This window comes from Plecotus auritus (assembly GCF_963455305.1).
Source record: "Plecotus auritus genome assembly, chromosome: 5".
NCBI lineage: Eukaryota > Metazoa > Chordata > Mammalia > Chiroptera > Vespertilionidae > Plecotus > Plecotus auritus.
Window position 1 is genome coordinate 34,335,545 of NC_137776.1, and position 16,688 is coordinate 34,352,232.

General features: G+C 51.3%; 1 protein-coding gene across 2 annotated transcripts in view; it reads left to right on the forward strand.

The window, feature by feature from the left end:
- The window catches only part of DGKD (diacylglycerol kinase delta), a 113,319-nt gene that overhangs the window by 84,149 nt on the left and 12,482 nt on the right, over positions 1-16,688 (forward strand). For both annotated transcript variants that reach the window (XM_080668046.1, XM_080668047.1), the window contains 12 exons: positions 1,388-1,496; positions 6,605-6,744; positions 7,543-7,630; positions 8,723-8,817; positions 8,923-9,022; positions 9,102-9,375; positions 10,996-11,145; positions 11,953-12,066; positions 13,067-13,163; positions 15,235-15,345; positions 16,091-16,187; positions 16,352-16,459. In XM_080668046.1, coding sequence (XP_080524172.1) covers positions 1,388-1,496; positions 6,605-6,744; positions 7,543-7,630; positions 8,723-8,817; positions 8,923-9,022; positions 9,102-9,375; positions 10,996-11,145; positions 11,953-12,066; positions 13,067-13,163; positions 15,235-15,345; positions 16,091-16,187; positions 16,352-16,459 — 1,483 coding nt within the window. The remainder of the gene's footprint in view (positions 1-1,387; positions 1,497-6,604; positions 6,745-7,542; positions 7,631-8,722; positions 8,818-8,922; positions 9,023-9,101; positions 9,376-10,995; positions 11,146-11,952; positions 12,067-13,066; positions 13,164-15,234; positions 15,346-16,090; positions 16,188-16,351; positions 16,460-16,688) is intronic.

Genomic DNA, 16,688 nt, shown 5'->3' on the forward strand with positions numbered 1-16,688 from the left:
CACAAAGGCACAGGGGCAGTTGGTTTAGTAAACTCTAATTTCTGGGAAGCAGCTTCGATCTCACACTTTATAAACAAACTTAGGCACACTGTTTCACTTTCTTGATTCCTGCCCTTGATGTATCACCTGTCCTCGGAGAGCAGGAGGCCTGGGAGAGGTCAGTGTTCTCAGAGGAGCACCCTGACAGTCACAGGCAGCCTTGATGCTTCAGAGTCTCACGTATGTTTATTCCCTGAGCCACGTGCGTCCCTCATTCCCTTTTGTCTTTCCAGGACATCCTCTGGCTCAGATTCAGCTAGATGGAAGGCCTACTACGGCGGGCCCCTGATAGAGAAGGTCACATGACAGCGTGTCTGTCACCGTGACAGGGAGGCATGCAGATTCTTTGGGAACCCAGAGGAATTTATAAATCAAATTGGGGTTTCTCAGTTTCTCCCTGAGCCAGTGTTTGAGGAGAATTGGTGTCATGGCAGGGAGGGAGGTCTGGAGCCTGCTGGGCAGAAGATGCTGTGTGTGCCAAGAGGTGAGAAGACAGTGGGATGGCAGCTGCTGGCCAGGGAGGGTTGTAGGTGCTGGCCGAGAGGTTTGAACCTTTCCTGGAAACAAGTGGCAACTTCTTAAAGTGAGACACTGGACAAGACTTGTTTTGGGAAGATCATACTGGTAGCAATTGTAGGTATCCGCAGGAGACGTGAGCTGGGGAGAAGTCTCTTTTAGTGATTATCAGAGAAGCAATGGTGGACAGGACAGCAGGGTTGGCCTGGTGACTGTTTTGATGGTAGCTCTGCTATTTTCCAAGGAGGGGAACCTAGGACACGCGAGTGACTCTTTTGGTAGACAAGTGCAAGTGTTGTCCTTCAGGAAAGCCTGGAGGTTATGGTTTAGGGTCATGGTCATCAGCATATGTATGATCTCTGAAGCCAAAACTTGGGTCAGGCCGCTCAGGAAGTGGGTGAGGAGTGAGCAGAGGGGGACACTGCATGCGAGGGGCAGGTGACCACGAAGAGCACGGGAAGGTGGATTACGCGGGGAGGAGGGATGGGTCACATCACCTGGGAGGATGCAGTGGCCCAGGGGGAAGATAAAGTGGACATAATGTGCTTCTTGGGCTCCTCAGCTGCCCATGAAGGTGCTGGCTGCGCGTGGGGACTAGGCGAGTGGAGAATGGGCACAGAGGCCTCGGGTGGGAGGCTTTTGCTCTCAGGTAACCAGTGGCCCCAGCAGGCCGAGCCTGAGCACCTGGGCTCTTCCTCTGAGGGACTTAATTGCAGGAGAGGGTGCAGGGTCACCCTGAGGACCACACACGGGGCCCCTCGCCCAGGACTGACTGGCCATCATTTGTCATTTAGAATGTACCTCATTTCATCACATTCTCTTTTCTTTGCAGCTTACGCTTATTCCAGAAGTTTGATACATTCCGGATTCTGGTTTGTGGTGGGGACGGCAGTGTTGGCTGGGTCCTCTCTGAAATTGACAGCCTCAATCTTCACAAACAGGTGCCTGAATCTGGAGGAGCCTAGCCCTGGGAATGGGGTGGGGGGATGATGTCACAGAAAGAAGCTGGGCTGTCTTGGGTGACGCTCCATGTCCCCTTGGAGTACTGTTCCCAGGTAGGGGCCAGCAAAGGTCTGGAAGGGAAGAGCTGGTAGCTCGATAGCATCATGGGGCCGGAAGCTGGGGCTGGGGCTGTGACGGGAACAGGAACTTCACAGTTAGAAGTAAAGGTATGACCTTTTTGTCTACTTAGTTGGGCAAAAACAAAAAAGATGAACAACGGACAGGTGTGGGAAAGGACAGTTTTTTGTGGCATTGGGAAATGAGATTGGTGCAGTCTGGAATGACAGCAATGTGGCAGTACAGATCAGAGTCTAAATGTTGGACGCTCTTTGAAAGAGAGCACAGTTGGGAAAGGGTCTATATGATTTTCACCAGTGGTCTTTATGAATGCCCAGGTAGGGAATCATCAGTGGGGGGAGTGAGAAGCTCAATGCTGGCAGAGCTCTGCCCAGCGGAAAACCGCCCGCAGATCTCCACTTACTGCCATGGGGCGAGCGCAAGATGCCACAACATGCTGATTTATAAAATGCAGGAACGGAACAGCATGGGTGATATGAGTCCGTTGTTGATAGAGAGAGGTCCAAGGGACCCTAACTGTGACTTGCAGTTCCAGTAAGTCTATTTCTGTCCCTTCCTGCTCTCCAGGGTATGTCTTATTTTTATTTCTTTACTATTGAAATCAAACATCTCAATTAACCGTGAATTTATTTTTTTCAATATATTTTTATTGATTTCAGAGAGGAAGAGAGAGGGAGAGAGAGAGATAGAAACATCAATGATGAGAGAGAATCATTGATTGGCTGCCTCCTGCATGCCCCACCTGGGCATATGCCATGACGGAATCGAACCGTCAACTCCTGGTTCATAGGTCGATGCTTAATCACTGAGCCTAGCCAGTCGGCTAACCATGACTTTTTTTTTTTTTTTAATCTTTATTGTTCAGATTATTACAGGTGTTCCTCTTTTTACCCCCCATGCCTTTACCCCCCACCACTGTCTTCATCCATAGGTGTAAGATTTTTGTCCAATCTCTTCACGCACCCCTCACACCCCCTTCCCCCTGAGAATTGTCAGTCTGCTCCCTTTCTATGTCCCTGATTCTATTATATTCACCAGTCCATTCTGTTCTTCAGATTTTTTATTCACTTGATTTTTAGATTCACTTGTTGGTAGGTATGTATTTGATGTCATTTTGTTCATAATTTTTATCTTTACCTTTTTCTTCTTCTTCCTCTTCTTAAAGAATACCCTTCATCATTTCATGTAATCCTGGTTTGGTGGTGATGAACTCCTTTAGCTTTTTCTTGTCTGTGAAGCTCTTTATCTGACCTTCAACTCTGAATGATAGCTTTGCTGGGTAGAGTAATCTTGGTTGTAGGTTCTTGCTGTTCATCACTTTGAATATTTCTTGCCACTCCCTTCTGGCCTGCATAGTTTCTGTTGAGAAATCAGCTGACAATCGTATGGGTGCTCCCTTGTAGGTAACTAACCGTTTTTCTCTTGCTGCTTTCAAGATTCTCTCTTTGTCTTTTGCCCTTGGCATTTTAATTATGATGTGTCTTGGTGTAGTCCTCTTTGGATTCCTCTTGTACGGGGTTCTGTGCGCTTCCTGAACTTGTAAGTCTGTTTCTTTCACCAGGTAGGGAAAGTTTTCTGTCATTATTTCTTCTAATAGGTTTTCAATATTTTGCTCTCTCTCTTCTGGCACCCCAAAAGTACGGATGTTGGTATGCTTAAAGTTGTCCCAGAGGCTCCTTATATTATCTTCATATTTTTGGATTCTTTTTTCTTTTTGTTTTTCTGGTTGGGTGTTTTTTGTTTTCTCATATTTCAGATCTTTGGTTTGATTCTTGGGGTACATTGATCTACAGTTGAGTTTCTGTATATTCTTTATTTTAGACAGTGTATGCTTAATTTCTAACTGGTCCTTTTCCATTTTTTTGGCATTCTCATTACGATCCTTAAAGGTCTCACTAAGTTCCTCAGCGGTTTTTAGAAGATTCTTGAGTAACCTTATAAATGTGGTTCTGAACTCTATGTCGTCCATTAGTTTGCTTTCCTCCATTTCTTTCATTCGTGACATGTTTCTTTGTCTCCGCATTTTGGCTGCTTCCCTGTGTTGATGGAGTGGCTTTGTGTGGTAGGTGACCTATAGGGGCCAGTAGCTCAGCCTCCCCAATCACCTGAGGTGGATGCTCTTGGTACACCCCTTTGTGGGCTGAGTGCAAAGTCTTTGTGTAGTTAAGCCTTGATTGCTGTTGGTACACTGGGAGGAATTGACCTCCAGGCCAATTGGCTGTGAGGACCCGCTGTGTCTATAATGGAAGAACTGCTGCGCTGGAGACACGCTTATGGTGCAGGACTTGTTTCAGTGGGGCTTTGGTGCTCACTGAGTCTGCCTCTTGAATGTGTCACTTATGGATATGAGGAGTTGAAATCTGGTGTCTCACACTGACCACTAGGTACACTGGCTTCTGGGTCTCCAATGGGGTGCAGGTCAGCTACTGTCTGAGGCCACCCAGCAGGAGCTACAGCGAGAACTACAGTTTTCTCCTCTTTGCTTGGGGTTTGGAGGTTTTGGAGCTGTCTGACCTGGGCTGCAAGTTTGCTAGGTTAAGTTGCAATAGGGCAGGCCATTCATATTCTAAAGCCGCTGCCTGGAGCTTGGGTGGGTTTGTTGATTGTGTGGGGCGGGGTCTCAGGGCGTCACTAGGCTAGGGCGTGGCAAACAGCGATGGCTGCCAGTAAGCCAGCTCTGCGTCTCCGACCACTGTCCCCGGGTCCTGTGCCCCAGCACAGTAAACAATTATTCCTGCGCGCAGCCCTGCAAGCAAGCCACCTCACTTTCCGACCCGATGGCAGACAGTCCAGCTTCTCCCCGTAGGAGTTTGGGTCCCCTGCATCTCCCCAGAAACTGGAGTTCGGAGTAATTGGGAGCTTGTCTCCCTTCAGGTTGAAAAAACAGCGCTCCCAGTCGCCCGTTGCCAGCCCCATTCGCGTGCCTCCGTACCTCAGCTTTTCAGCGCTTGTGCACATCTCAATGCTCTTTTCTCTTTCCTTCTAGTTGTAGAACTTCCACTCAGCCAGCTTTCCCGTGGTTCTGGGTGATAGACGTTTTGTCTTTTAAAATTGTTGTGCGAGGCAGCAGTTTAGGTGTTTACCTACGCCGCCATCTTGGATCCTCCCTCTAACCATGACTTTTTAAGTGAGTTACCTGTTTATGTTCCTTGCCTACATTTCAATTGGGGTATTTGCCTTTTAAAAAATTAAAAAGATTTTAATTTTTAAGGATTATGTTATATTAGGGATGTAAACTCTTTGTCGGTGATATTTTTTCCTACTTTGTCATTTGCTTTCAACATACTTTTTTCCAGATCTTCGACCTGATTCTCAGGTGGGGTGGACTGTTTTTAGGCATTTTTTAGCCTCAGGCACTAAAATGATGGAAGTTGGACAGTGAACTCTCCAGCAAGGCCACTTGCTCAGGAAAGAGAATGCTTCCCTCTAGTGGTAAAGTTAGAGAACTACACTTAGGTCCTGTGTTCTGTTGACTTCCAGGATGATCTATAAGTTTGTCACTAATCAGGAAGGCAGGTTTCATCCACTCAGTTGAGTTCAGTGAGCACTGTCTCCTTCAGCTTCTCTGTGGCACTCGATTCTCTGGTCAGCCCATCTTTCCCCTAGCTTTCCTCGGTGTTTCTCGTCTTCCTGGATGCCCCTTCCCACCTCAAGCCCAACATTTCCAGCACTGAGCACACCACTCAACCCTGCCTGCCCCCCATTTCTTTCTTTAGAGTCTGAAAATTATCACCACCAGACATCCAAGCCAGAGATTTGGCAGTTGATCATTCTTGATTCTTCCCTTACCCTCCCTCCTCATTTCTACTTAGTTGCTGGGCTCAGTCCTGCCACCCCAGAATGTCTTAAGCTAGCCCCTGTGTGCTGCTGTCCACCTTCCTCGGGGACCTTCACCATGGGCAGTTCTGCCCATGAACCCCCCTAAGTGTTCTTTGGTGGCCCCTTGTCTTTAGGACAAAGTCCAGACATCATAACATAGCTTGCTAGGGCCCCAGTTTGCCTCCCTCTTCCTTCTCTGCTTCTCCAACTTTTTCCTCACTACCCTCCTCTTGATGGGACTCTGACTTGGCAGAGGGTCACCTCTCCATCACTTTCACCTCCACTGCTTGTGCCTTTTCTTTTAGGTTCCAGGGAGCCAGTGCCAGGTCCTCTTCACCTAATGCTCGGGCCTCCTGGTCCTACCCTCCAGCTCGCTGTCCCCTGCAGGGTGGCAGGGCCTCCCTTGTGGCTGGAGTAGGTGACCATTGGTTGTGCAGTTATTAGGACCAGTGACCCTCCCTGCACACTGCATGTAGAAATTGGAGGAGGAGAGGTCTAGGCAGCTGGTGTCTAGGGAGCTTCCTGAGGACTGACTTGATGTGGTGGGAGCTCTGGGGTGGGAATTCCAAGGGGAGGGGTTGAGGCCTGAGCAGTGCAGGGGGTGCGGGTCTCTGGGGAATGGCAGGTAGAGGGGTGTTGGCTGAGCACTGGGTGTGCTTGAGTTTCGTGACCAGACTGGATGTCCTGGTGCCTGTTCTGATGGGACTTAGAAGCCATTGCCGATGTTTTTGGAGGAGTAAGATGACACTAGTGATGTCTTTAGAAGATGAGCTTGGCTTCAGTGAGTCAGATGTAGTGGATGGAGGGATAGGCGGTGGGAGTTACAGAATCATTCTTCAGGGGTTCAGACACTCAGCAGTCAGAGACAGGACTGTGGCCATAGCTGTAAAAGTGGGAGGGGAGGGGAGGGGATTTGGGAAATGTAGATCAGAGATGTCCTAGAGGGTAGTCAAAATGTAGCAACATGTGAGATGCGGCCTGTGGGAGACGGAGAACTTTTCTGTGGGATTAGAAAGGCGGTGGGCTCTGTGGCTCTGCCTGGAACGGAAGCCCCACCCCTTTTGGAGCAGGTCTCTTTCACTGAGTTCAGCCACCATTGTCAGCAAAGAGGAAGGGGCTCAATGCTGTATCTTCCCACTGTGTTTTGCAGTGTCAGCTGGGAGTGCTGCCCCTGGGCACAGGGAACGACCTGGCTCGTGTGTTAGGCTGGGGATCGGCCTGTGACGATGACACCCAGCTCCCGCAGATCTTGGAGAAGCTGGAAAGAGCCAGCACCAAGATGCTGGACAGGTGAGTGGGGTGCATTCTCGGGCTGCTCCACAGGAGCTAGTCGGAGACAGGTAACCTCCACCAGCTGTTCTTACCCGGGGTCCCTGGGAACCATAGGCCTTTGACAAATAGTTGTAAAAATTTGACCTGAGCTGGAATTCTTTTTTACTGGGAGTCCTTAAGTTTTGACCAGGATTATGAAAAATATAAGACAGGTTATGGACTGAGTGATGAGGTCTTCTCTTGAGGCCAAGCCTGATCCACTGGGACTGTTAAAGAAGGTGGCGCTGTCCCCTTCAGGCATTGCAGCCGTCATCTGATGCCTGTCAGTAGAGTGCTCGTTATCCATAATTGAACAATCCCATTTTCTCATATCCTGTTCCCAGAAGGATCTTAAGTATTGGATACATAGTCTCTGTGTGTTTAACAATCCTTTGGCATCCTTCTTGGGTGAACTGCTTTTAGTTCTGACTCATGTCTGAAATCCTGCTCACCAGAGCCTGTGGTGGATTGGTGTCATTGAAAATGCTCATGTTCGTCACAATCCTGTGGTTGCCATGAGCAGGTTTGATCACGCATCCACTCGGCTGCCCCTCTCATGTTGTGCATTTGATGAAGTGAAGAGCTGGCTGCTGGCTTTCTCTTCCATTAGTGGAGCCATAGTGACTTATTGGTGTAGCATTTGTACACCAGCCATCATAAAGGACTTACAGATGAAGTTAGAATTGTTGTAAGGTCAGGTCCCCAGGTCACAAGGAGGGAGGTGTAGGGCCTGCCTGGGAGGCGGAGCAACCTGCTGGGAGCTGCCTTTGTGTGCAGGTGGAGTGTCATGGCCTATGAGACTAAACTGCCCCGGCAGGCCTCCTCTTCTACCGTCGTCACCGAGGACTTCAGCGAGGGTTCCGAGGTATTTTCCGGTTACCTCCCCTCCCCCACACCCCCAGTGCTCTCATGCCCAGCCCTAGGTTAGACCAGAAGTTCAGGGTCAGCTCAATGTTGAGGTGAAGCCACATGGACTCTGACCTCCCAGGCTTTGGGTCACCTGGAGGCTTCCCAGTTGTCATCAGAATTTGGGGCCTTTGTGGTGACAGTTCCCTAGAACTTCCCAACCTCCCTTGCACCTGCTGCTGCCCCATCATCCTCCATGTTGCCTCCCTTTGCAGCTGGCTGTGCCAGTTCAACCATTCACTCTTCTTTTTGTTTTATGGCTATTATGTCTTAATAGTTCTTAAGGGCCTAAACTTTGCCTTCCTTATTTTATATCCTGCAGTAGTGCAGTCCTGGCACATAGCTGTGCTCATCCCCACTGGGCAAGCTGGCTGCTGGCTGAGCAGGAGAGAGAACTCTGCCAGGGGCCATCTGCTCGCCAGCAGGGTCAAGGACAGTGGGCTAGGTCAGCGGTCGGCAAACTGGCCCCCAGGCCACATCTTCCTGGGTCTGCTTTGACATGGCCTGTGAGCAGAGAATGGTCTGTCCCTTTCAAGAGAGGAAGACTCTGTGTACTGTCTAGCTGATAGTAAAGTTTGTTGACCCTGGGCTCGGGCCTAGAGTGGGCTCATTACACAGCTCAGATCTCCCATTTCAGCAGGCAGAGATGAGTGGGGAAGGGGGAACTTATATTGAGAGAAGGAGATGGGCCAGGCCGCATTCCCAACCAGGTAGACAGATGTGTTGTCTGCTGTGAATGGAACCTAAATTAAGGAGTGTTGCCTACGGAAACAGGATATAGAAGATCCTAGCACAGGCTGCTGGTGGTGAATCTCAGACTAAAGGACAAAGAAGTATGAGGTTATTTGTAAGTCTTTATCAACATGCTCTTTTTTGTTAAGGTCCATCTGTCCACATCTGGATGAAGCCTTTGAAATCTTTCAGATAGCACTGGCAGGTCTCAGATTGTTGAAAGAAGTAGCTGAGGCCCGGCTAGTGGGGGCAGTGGGTGAGGAATTCACTGGGTGAACTGTACCTACAATGATCCCTCCCTGTTTTGGGGTAATTGTAGGTACAGCAAATTCTCTTCTATGAAGATTCGGTCGCGGCCCATCTTTCTAAAATCCTGACTTCTGACCAGCACTCGGTGGTGATCTCATCAGCAAAGTGAGTGCCAGCTGCCCAGGGGAACCAGGGGTCCAGCACACAGGGTGTCCAGTTCGCAGCCAGGACTGTCTCTCTAGAAGCATCTTCCTGCGTTTTCTCCCACAGAGTGCTCTGCGAGACGGTGAAGGACTTTGTGGCTCGAGTGGGAAAGGCCTATGAGAAGACGACTGAGAGCTCGGAGGAGTCTGAGGTCATGGCCAAGAAGGTCTGTTCCCCTGGGCCCCTGCCTGGGAGGGTGTCAGGATGAGAGGCACTCCATTCCACTCCATTTGTTCCCCGTCCAGTGCTCTGTCCTGAAAGAGAAGCTGGATTCTCTCCTCAAGACCTTGGATGACGAGTCCCAGGCCTCGTCCTCTCTGCCCACCCCGCCACCCACCATTGCTGAGGAGGCAGAAGATGGAGACGGAACGGGCAGCAGCTGTGGGTCAACTGTGGACCGCTCGATGGGGTCAGCGTGTCCAGTCCGGCCGCAGATATTCAGGCCTCGGGAACAGCTCATGCTGAGAGCCAACAGCCTGAAGAAGGCGATTCGTCAGATCATAGAACACACAGAAAAAGGTAGCTGGCCTCTTAATGACAAGGGAGCTTTCTTCAGGCAAGTGCTGGGCACGCCCAGTTTCCTCCGAACATGGTGCTGGAAAGGCATCCACCATGTAGGCCAAAGCCTGCTAGCCCGAGGTCGCTTCCGGCCTGTGCGGTTTATCTCTAGCCTGCCTGACAAGAGGCAGCAGCTGCTACCTGAGTGTGCCCGCAGCGTTTCTCCCTGCTCATCTACTTGGTCTGATGTAAACACTGGGAAGAGAACCCAGGGATCCAGAAAGTGGAAGGCAGAGCTGAGGGCACCCCTCGCTGGTGAAAAGGTGTCTCATGGGCATACGCAGTGGGCTCCTTGGAGAAACTGATCCCTGAATAGGGGGCCCACTCCCTAGAAGGGAGCTAACCTGTGGGAACTCTGCCCAACCTCGGGTCAGCCCTGCAGGATGTGTCCTATCCAGTTGGAGGAGGGGCTGCCCTGGGGGAGTGTGTTCTGAGAGAGCCATGGTGCTTAGAACTGAGGTGCTCTTAGGACACCTGGAGAGGTGGGCTCCATCCATCAAGTCAGTGGACAGAGAGAGGTTGGAGGTTGGGGGAGCCCAGGGAGGCGGTCAGACAAGTGGGGGAACCATGTGCACCATGGTGTCTGAGTCAGAGGACTGCTTCAGTGGTGGAGGGTGCGCAGGGCCTGGGCAGGTCATTGGCCTGGTGTGCTGACTTCCCACCATCAGCCTGGGGCCTGGGCGAGGTAGATAGATCACATAGGATAAAGATTTGCCTGGCTAGTCACTCCCTTTCCCCAGACTCGGTTTGCTAAACTTAGATGAGAATGCTGAAAAACCACATTGACCTGTGAACTTCATTGCCTCCAACCTTGCCGGGACCCCCAGATTGCTCCTGAGCAAGTTTTTTCTTATCTTGGGTCTGTCTTGTCTCTCATTACCCTCGGAAACCATTTCACACGTCCACACCCTTCAGACGCTTTCCTAGCCCTCACCTTTTCACTCTGAGCAGATCAGCCTGCTTCTTGCTTCCGTGAGAGTAATAAGTCGTGACCTCCTACCTACATACTGGTGGATGCACGAGGTGGGGGCCCTCATCACATCTCCCAGGGCTGCTCTAGGCTCTCAATCCTTCACTCACCTTCTTTCCACATCTTCAGCCTCTGGGCCAGGGGTGGGCAAACTTTTTGACTTGAGGGCCACAATGGGTTCTTAAACTGGACCGGAGGGCCGGAACAAAAGCATGGATGGAGTGTTTGTGTGAACTAATATAAATTCAAAGTAAAGGAGCGGAGGGGAGAGCAAGAGAACCCTCCGCTCTTTCGGCTCCGCGGGCTGGATAGAACAGCTGAACGGGCTGGATTCGGCCCGCGGGCCGTAGTTTGCCCACGGCTGCTCTGGGCCCTCTTCCCCAGCCAGCTGGCACGGATGCCCGGTGCCCATGGTACTTGCAGTGTGCTGGGACCAGGGGGACAGTGGGAATGAGGTGGGAGCTTCAGGACTAATCTGCAGCCAAGAGGACATTTGAAGGAAAATCAAATGGGTAGACGAAGAGGGGTGTCTGTTCAGCAGGACCTCCATCAGCCTGGCCTTGCCTGTGGTAATGTCCTTGGGCTGAGCTATGGACGTTCTTTCCTTGCAGCTGTCGATGAGCAGAATGCCCAGACCCAAGAGCAGGAGATGATCGTCTTAGGTCTCTCTGAGTCAGAGGAGAAAAAGGACCTGAAGTCAGAGGACACGGTGTGCCACAGTGAGAGCTGCGGGGTTGCCAAGCATAGAAGCCTCCGCAAAGGTACAGCTGCCAGCCTGGATGCCCTCAGTCCTGCGGTCGGGCCTGGCACTCAGAAAGCTTGCCAAGGAAGTGTCGGGGCTGTGCTGGCCCATTGCTCTGGCCACTTACAGGGCCTTTCCCTGTGCCACCTGCTGTGTGCGGTTTGTCTGGTGGCAGGTGGGAGGGGTGCTGGGAGTGGGGGGCCTTGCTGCTGAGGAGTGTGCTTTCTTCAGAACCTCCCTGTGCCCCAGACCCTATAGGGCTCAGAACCTTCCTGTGTACCCCAGACCCAGTAGGTCTCAGAACCTCCTGGCTGTAGCCCGCCAAATGCCATGCACATACGAAATTTGTTCCAGCCAGAGCCAGCCTGGCCTGGCATTTTGGTCAGGGCATCACCCAGCCCCACGGGTCATCTTCCTATACACCTTACCTGTCCTGGAACAGTGCAGGCTCCTGGTGTGGGGAATGTCCCCCTCACTGGCTGTGCATGGCCCCTCCCTTGTACCCAGACAAGCCAATAAGAGGTGTCTGCCTCAGAGTTCACTCCATGGTCATTACCACTTAGAACTCTACTTGGCGTGGGCCCCAAGTGTGAGTAGGGTCCCCCTCCATGCCCCGCCCCAGCCTTACCCTGTTCAAGGCATTCAGACCCACTTGCCTCTCGTCCCTTCTTTGTCTCTCTCTCTGGGCCTCTTTCTTTATCTCATCAGCTCCACCTGGGCTGACCAGTGGCTTGTAAGCTCCTCACTTCCCCCAACCCCTCCACCTGGCATTTCTCTAATGAACTTTCCCAGCAGTCAGTCATGGCTTTGTGTCCTGTTTTTATAGTGTCCAAGTCCCCATGTGAGAAGCTGATCAGCAAAGGGAGTTCTGCCTCTCTTCCTCCCCAGTCAGGAAACCGGGATGGCCTCCCAGCGCTGAACACGAAGATCCTCTTCCCGAGTGAGTGACCCCACCCCCATGTGGGCACATTGGTGAGCCTATCTGTGGGAGGGTGTCAGGCCCGACGCTTTTCCCGGCACTGGTCTGTGGGAATAAATGAGACCGGGTCTCTGTCCTCCAAGAGTCTATAGGTCCTTGGGAAAGTAGATAGAATTCAGAGTTAGGTCAGGGTATGAAAGTGCTCTTACTCATTACCAAGGGCAGGTGGCACCCAGATCGCCTCGGGGGCGGGGGTGGGGCTCAGGAAGGCAGGTGGAGCAGGCAAAAGAGTTGTCCTGAGTGACCGAGGCGGGTGGGCAGGCTGTGGTGGGACTGTGGAGTCGTGCCGCTGTTTCTAGCACGATTGCAGCAGGAGCAGCTAGCCGCTGGGAGGGCTGGCCCCGTCCTCTGCCCTGCCCTGCCCTCACTTTGCCTGGGATGAAGTGCAGGCAACTCCTGCTGCTGCTTCCCCTGGGGGAGTGGTGACAGGACTTGTCTTCATAGGAAGGAATGCCACAGGAGTTGAAATTGCCAGTAGGACTCCCTTAACCAGCTTCAGGTAGAGTCCGGAGGCCTCCTAGCCACGCCATCTACTCCTATAAGTGACTTGTCAATTTCTAGAGAATCTCCACTCCACTGAATAGAAAGAAAATTCTAGAAGCCCTTGGGAAGTGAGCCCTCGGAAATGAGCATTTGGGTATCCAGTGATAAAGATATTACTGGAGGCATGGATGGGCAGAACGTTCAACAACAGGTTTCATCTCTGCCTTAATGTGTGATTTAAAGATTTTAAATTGATGCAGGCGGCTTGAAGGTGTGTTTATTTCTCATGAATGTAGCCTTCCAAAGCTGGACGACTGGGCTCTAAGATCAGTCGTACGAAGAGCTCATTCTGGCGGAGCTTTGTACATTTAATGAGGACTGTCTTCACAAGCCATTTCTGTACGTGTCTCACAGGTGTTGATTTCTATCACCAGTATGTTCGCTTTTGTTTCATGACTATGGGTTGTCTCCCTCACAGATGTTCGTGCGGGGATGTCTGGTTCCTTGCCTGGCGGTTCAGTTATCAGTCGCTTATTAATTAATGCTGATCCCTTCAACTCCGAACCAGAAAACCTGTGAGTGTGGCATGAACCAAGGGAGCATGTTGGTAAAGAATGCTCAAGCCTGGAAAAGTGATTTGGCATTAACTAGAGTAATTTGTGAGCCGTTGACTAGGGGATCCTCTTCCAGCTGGTGTCAGCTGATAAGGAAAACCCAGAAGTGGGAAGCCTCAGCTAAGGAGTGGGACGATGGGATGATGGGATGTAGCCTGTCCTGGCTCATTTCCAGTGGTCACGAGGCAGCGTCTTCTGAACATACGTAATGTTCTGAGGTTTTTGGCAGGTTCAGAAACTCCTGTTAGGAACTAACTTTCCACTTGTTCTTCATTATCACTGTTTGGTAACCTTGGCTGACCCTGTGTTGGTGCCTCTTCCTGACTACCTCCCCTCCCCGACCCCCCCCCCCCCCCACCATGTTCTGCTGCTTTCTCCTATGGTCTGCTCCCCGTTAGAGCTGCAGTCACAGATCCCTGGGCTGGAAGCTCCTGGCGATCCCCAGGGAGATGCTGTCCTGGGCTGAGATGTGTGGGGAGGCGAGTTCCGGAGCTGCTTTGTGCTCCCGCACTGTGTCCTCTGCCCCTGGACTGAGGCAGTGAGGACTGTGTACAGCAGTTCAGTTGAATCTGTTCCTGTGTGTGTACACGCCACTGCAGACACAGATGGTGTTTGAAAACCCATTCTTCTAGGTTTTCCTTTCTGCCGGCTGATAGCAAGTTCTGGGCAGTTAGCGACAGGTGGCAGTTGGTTAAGTTGCCAACCATGTGTTTGGTGTGGTGGGGAAGAGCCATTAAGAAATGTGTGGTTTACAGAAACTGGGTTTTGGGAAGGTGAAGCTGGAAGTGTGCAGAGTGGCAGTCCTGCCAAGCCGGTTTGCCAGGGAGCTGCCTCTGTTCAGACACCTGTTGCCACGTTCTGGCCTGCTCAGTGCTTGGGCATCCCGTCTAGGACCTGCCCCTGCCACCTACCGCCTGTCTGCTCCTCACTCCAGGCCCTCCCGGGCTGCCCGGGCTCTTGTTTTGACCCGCCCTGACATTGTTTCCTCGAAAAGGCCAGAACTATTGTCCTCCTGTGAGCAGTGCCCTGGAGCCTCCCGAACTGGATATTTTGTTTGTTTTCTTAATCTGAGATCTCTGAGGTTCCAAGTCTGGCAGCCACAGCCATTCGTCTATCTTTGTTCTCTCCTCTTCAGACTGGGGAGACTTCTTCTTCACCTAGGGAGACCAAAGCTGCTTTCCTCCTCCACCCAGGCGGGGGCACCAGGCCGTCCCCATCACCCCAGGACCTGGTCATGCTGTCTGTGCTGCCATGGCCTTCTGTGGCCTGCCTGTCCACTGCCCAGGCCCCTGCAGCCCTGCTTCCTCCAGGCCCTGAGCCCTGGCAACACTGTGTTCAGTGAAGGGAGCCAGACGCAAGGGCCCCATGTTTTGGGACCCATTTCTGTGAAATGTCCAGAGGAGGCAGATCCATGGAGATGATAAGTAGATTAGTGGTTGTTGGGGGCTTGGGAGGGGTTGAGAGTGCTGGCTAATGGTGTGAGCTTTCTTTTTGGGGTGATATGGTAATTCTGAAATTGATTGTAGTGATGGTTACATGACTCTCTGACTGCATTAAAATTGCATTGTAGCCCTAGCTGGTTTGGCTCAGTGGATAGATGGTCGGCCCACGGACTGAAGGGTCTCAGATTTGATTCTGGTCGAGGGCATGTACCTCAGTTGCAGGCTCTATCTCTGGCCCTGGTCGGAGTTTGTGTGGGAGGCAACCAATCGATGTGTGTCTCTTACATCGATGGTTCCCCTCCCCCCTCCCCCTTTCTTCCCCTCTCTCCCCTCCCTCCCACTCTCTAAAAATCAAATGGAAAAATATCCTCGGCTGAGGATTAACAAAGCAAAACAAAAAAACAGCCCCCAAAATTGCATTGTACATTTTAAGTGAGTAAACTATATGGTATATGATTTCTCAACACTGTTACCTAAAATAAAAAAATAAAATAAAATAAAAAACAGAGATTTGCCCTCAGGAAGAAGTGCTAGAGGTTGGGAAGCTGCTAAACAGAGTTGTTTTAATTGCTCTGAAACCCCTTTTGCAGAGAGTATTACACAGAGAAATGTGTCATGAACAATTATTTTGGCATTGGCCTGGATGCGAAGATATCTCTGGACTTCAACAACAAGCGTGATGAGCACCCGGAGAAGTGCAGGTGGGTGACACCTGTGTGCACACCTGTCCTCGAGTCTTCCTCATTTCTCCTGGTCAGTAAGGTAATTTTTGGAGTCAGCAGGTAAAAGGATGTGCATTATGCTACCTGAATGCCTGGTGTCTACAAATGGAGGTGCTTTCAAAGGTGGGTGGAAGCAGGTGAAAGTCCAAGAGGCCAGCCTGGAGGAGGCTTGCCCGAGGGTTGTCCAGGTTTGGGCAAATTCAGCATAAGAAAGCGAGTGACCCCAGTCAATGGGAAGAGGAGACTCATAAGTCTGTGAGGTTGCTGTACAGGGGCAGGTAACACAAAGTGTGCTAAGAAGTGGACAGTGTGTCAGGAGATGGCAGGCTGGTTATTCCACCTGTAAATCGCACACCCGGAAAAGACAGAAACACCCAGCAGCATTGATCACCAGCATGTACAGATGTGCTTTTCAAATGTCATATGGTAAACATAATTTTATAGTCAGAAAAGCTCATGGTTTATAAAATGTTTGTGAAGTTTTACCTTTCAGGGTATGATTACTTTCTTGAGAAATACTACTTTTCCTGTCAATAAACATATCTCTGTGCTTACCTTTCATAGATACTAACAGGGACTGTCCTTCCTTAAGGGGTCACTGCTGCAGGGAATCGCAGAGTCTCGCCCTTTTGTGATCAGATGCCACCCCACACTTTTTAGCAATGACTGTAGTTAACTAGAAAGAAAGCCACGGCCCACGTTCGTTCTGTCATTCCTTCTCTAGGAGCCGAACCAAGAACATGATGTGGTATGGGGTGCTTGGGACCAAAGAGCTGCTGCACAGGACCTACAAGAACCTGGAGCAAAAGGTCCTGCTGGAGGTGAGCTGGAGGGCCTCCTGTTAGCGCTGCTCCCTGTGGATCCCTCGGTGGGAGGGGAGCCGCCCATAGCGGGGCCTCCTCGGCCCTGGGGCGGGTTGCCTGTGAGGAAGGACTGGTTGATGCCTGAATCTCACCTTTCCTTGTCCTGCTTCTCCACTGTGCAGTGTGATGGGCGGCCCATCCCGCTCCCCAGTCTCCAAGGAATTGCTGTCCTCAATATTCCCAGCTATGCCGGAGGGACCAACTTCTGGGGAGGCACCAAGGAAGATGATGTACGTACAGGGGTTCTGGGTAGCATGGGCCTGAGCTTGGGGGCAGAGGGGGCAGTGACCAGAGAGGCAGCCCCTTCAAGGAGCATTAGCCACTTGGGGCCCTGATAGAGCATCAGCACTCGGGGTGCTCTGTCAGTGATGCAGAGGGATGGATGCACACCACCTTTCTTGTACTGGCAGGCGAGGGGCGGGGAGTACAGTGGAGAGAAAGACAGGTGGCATCCCCTGC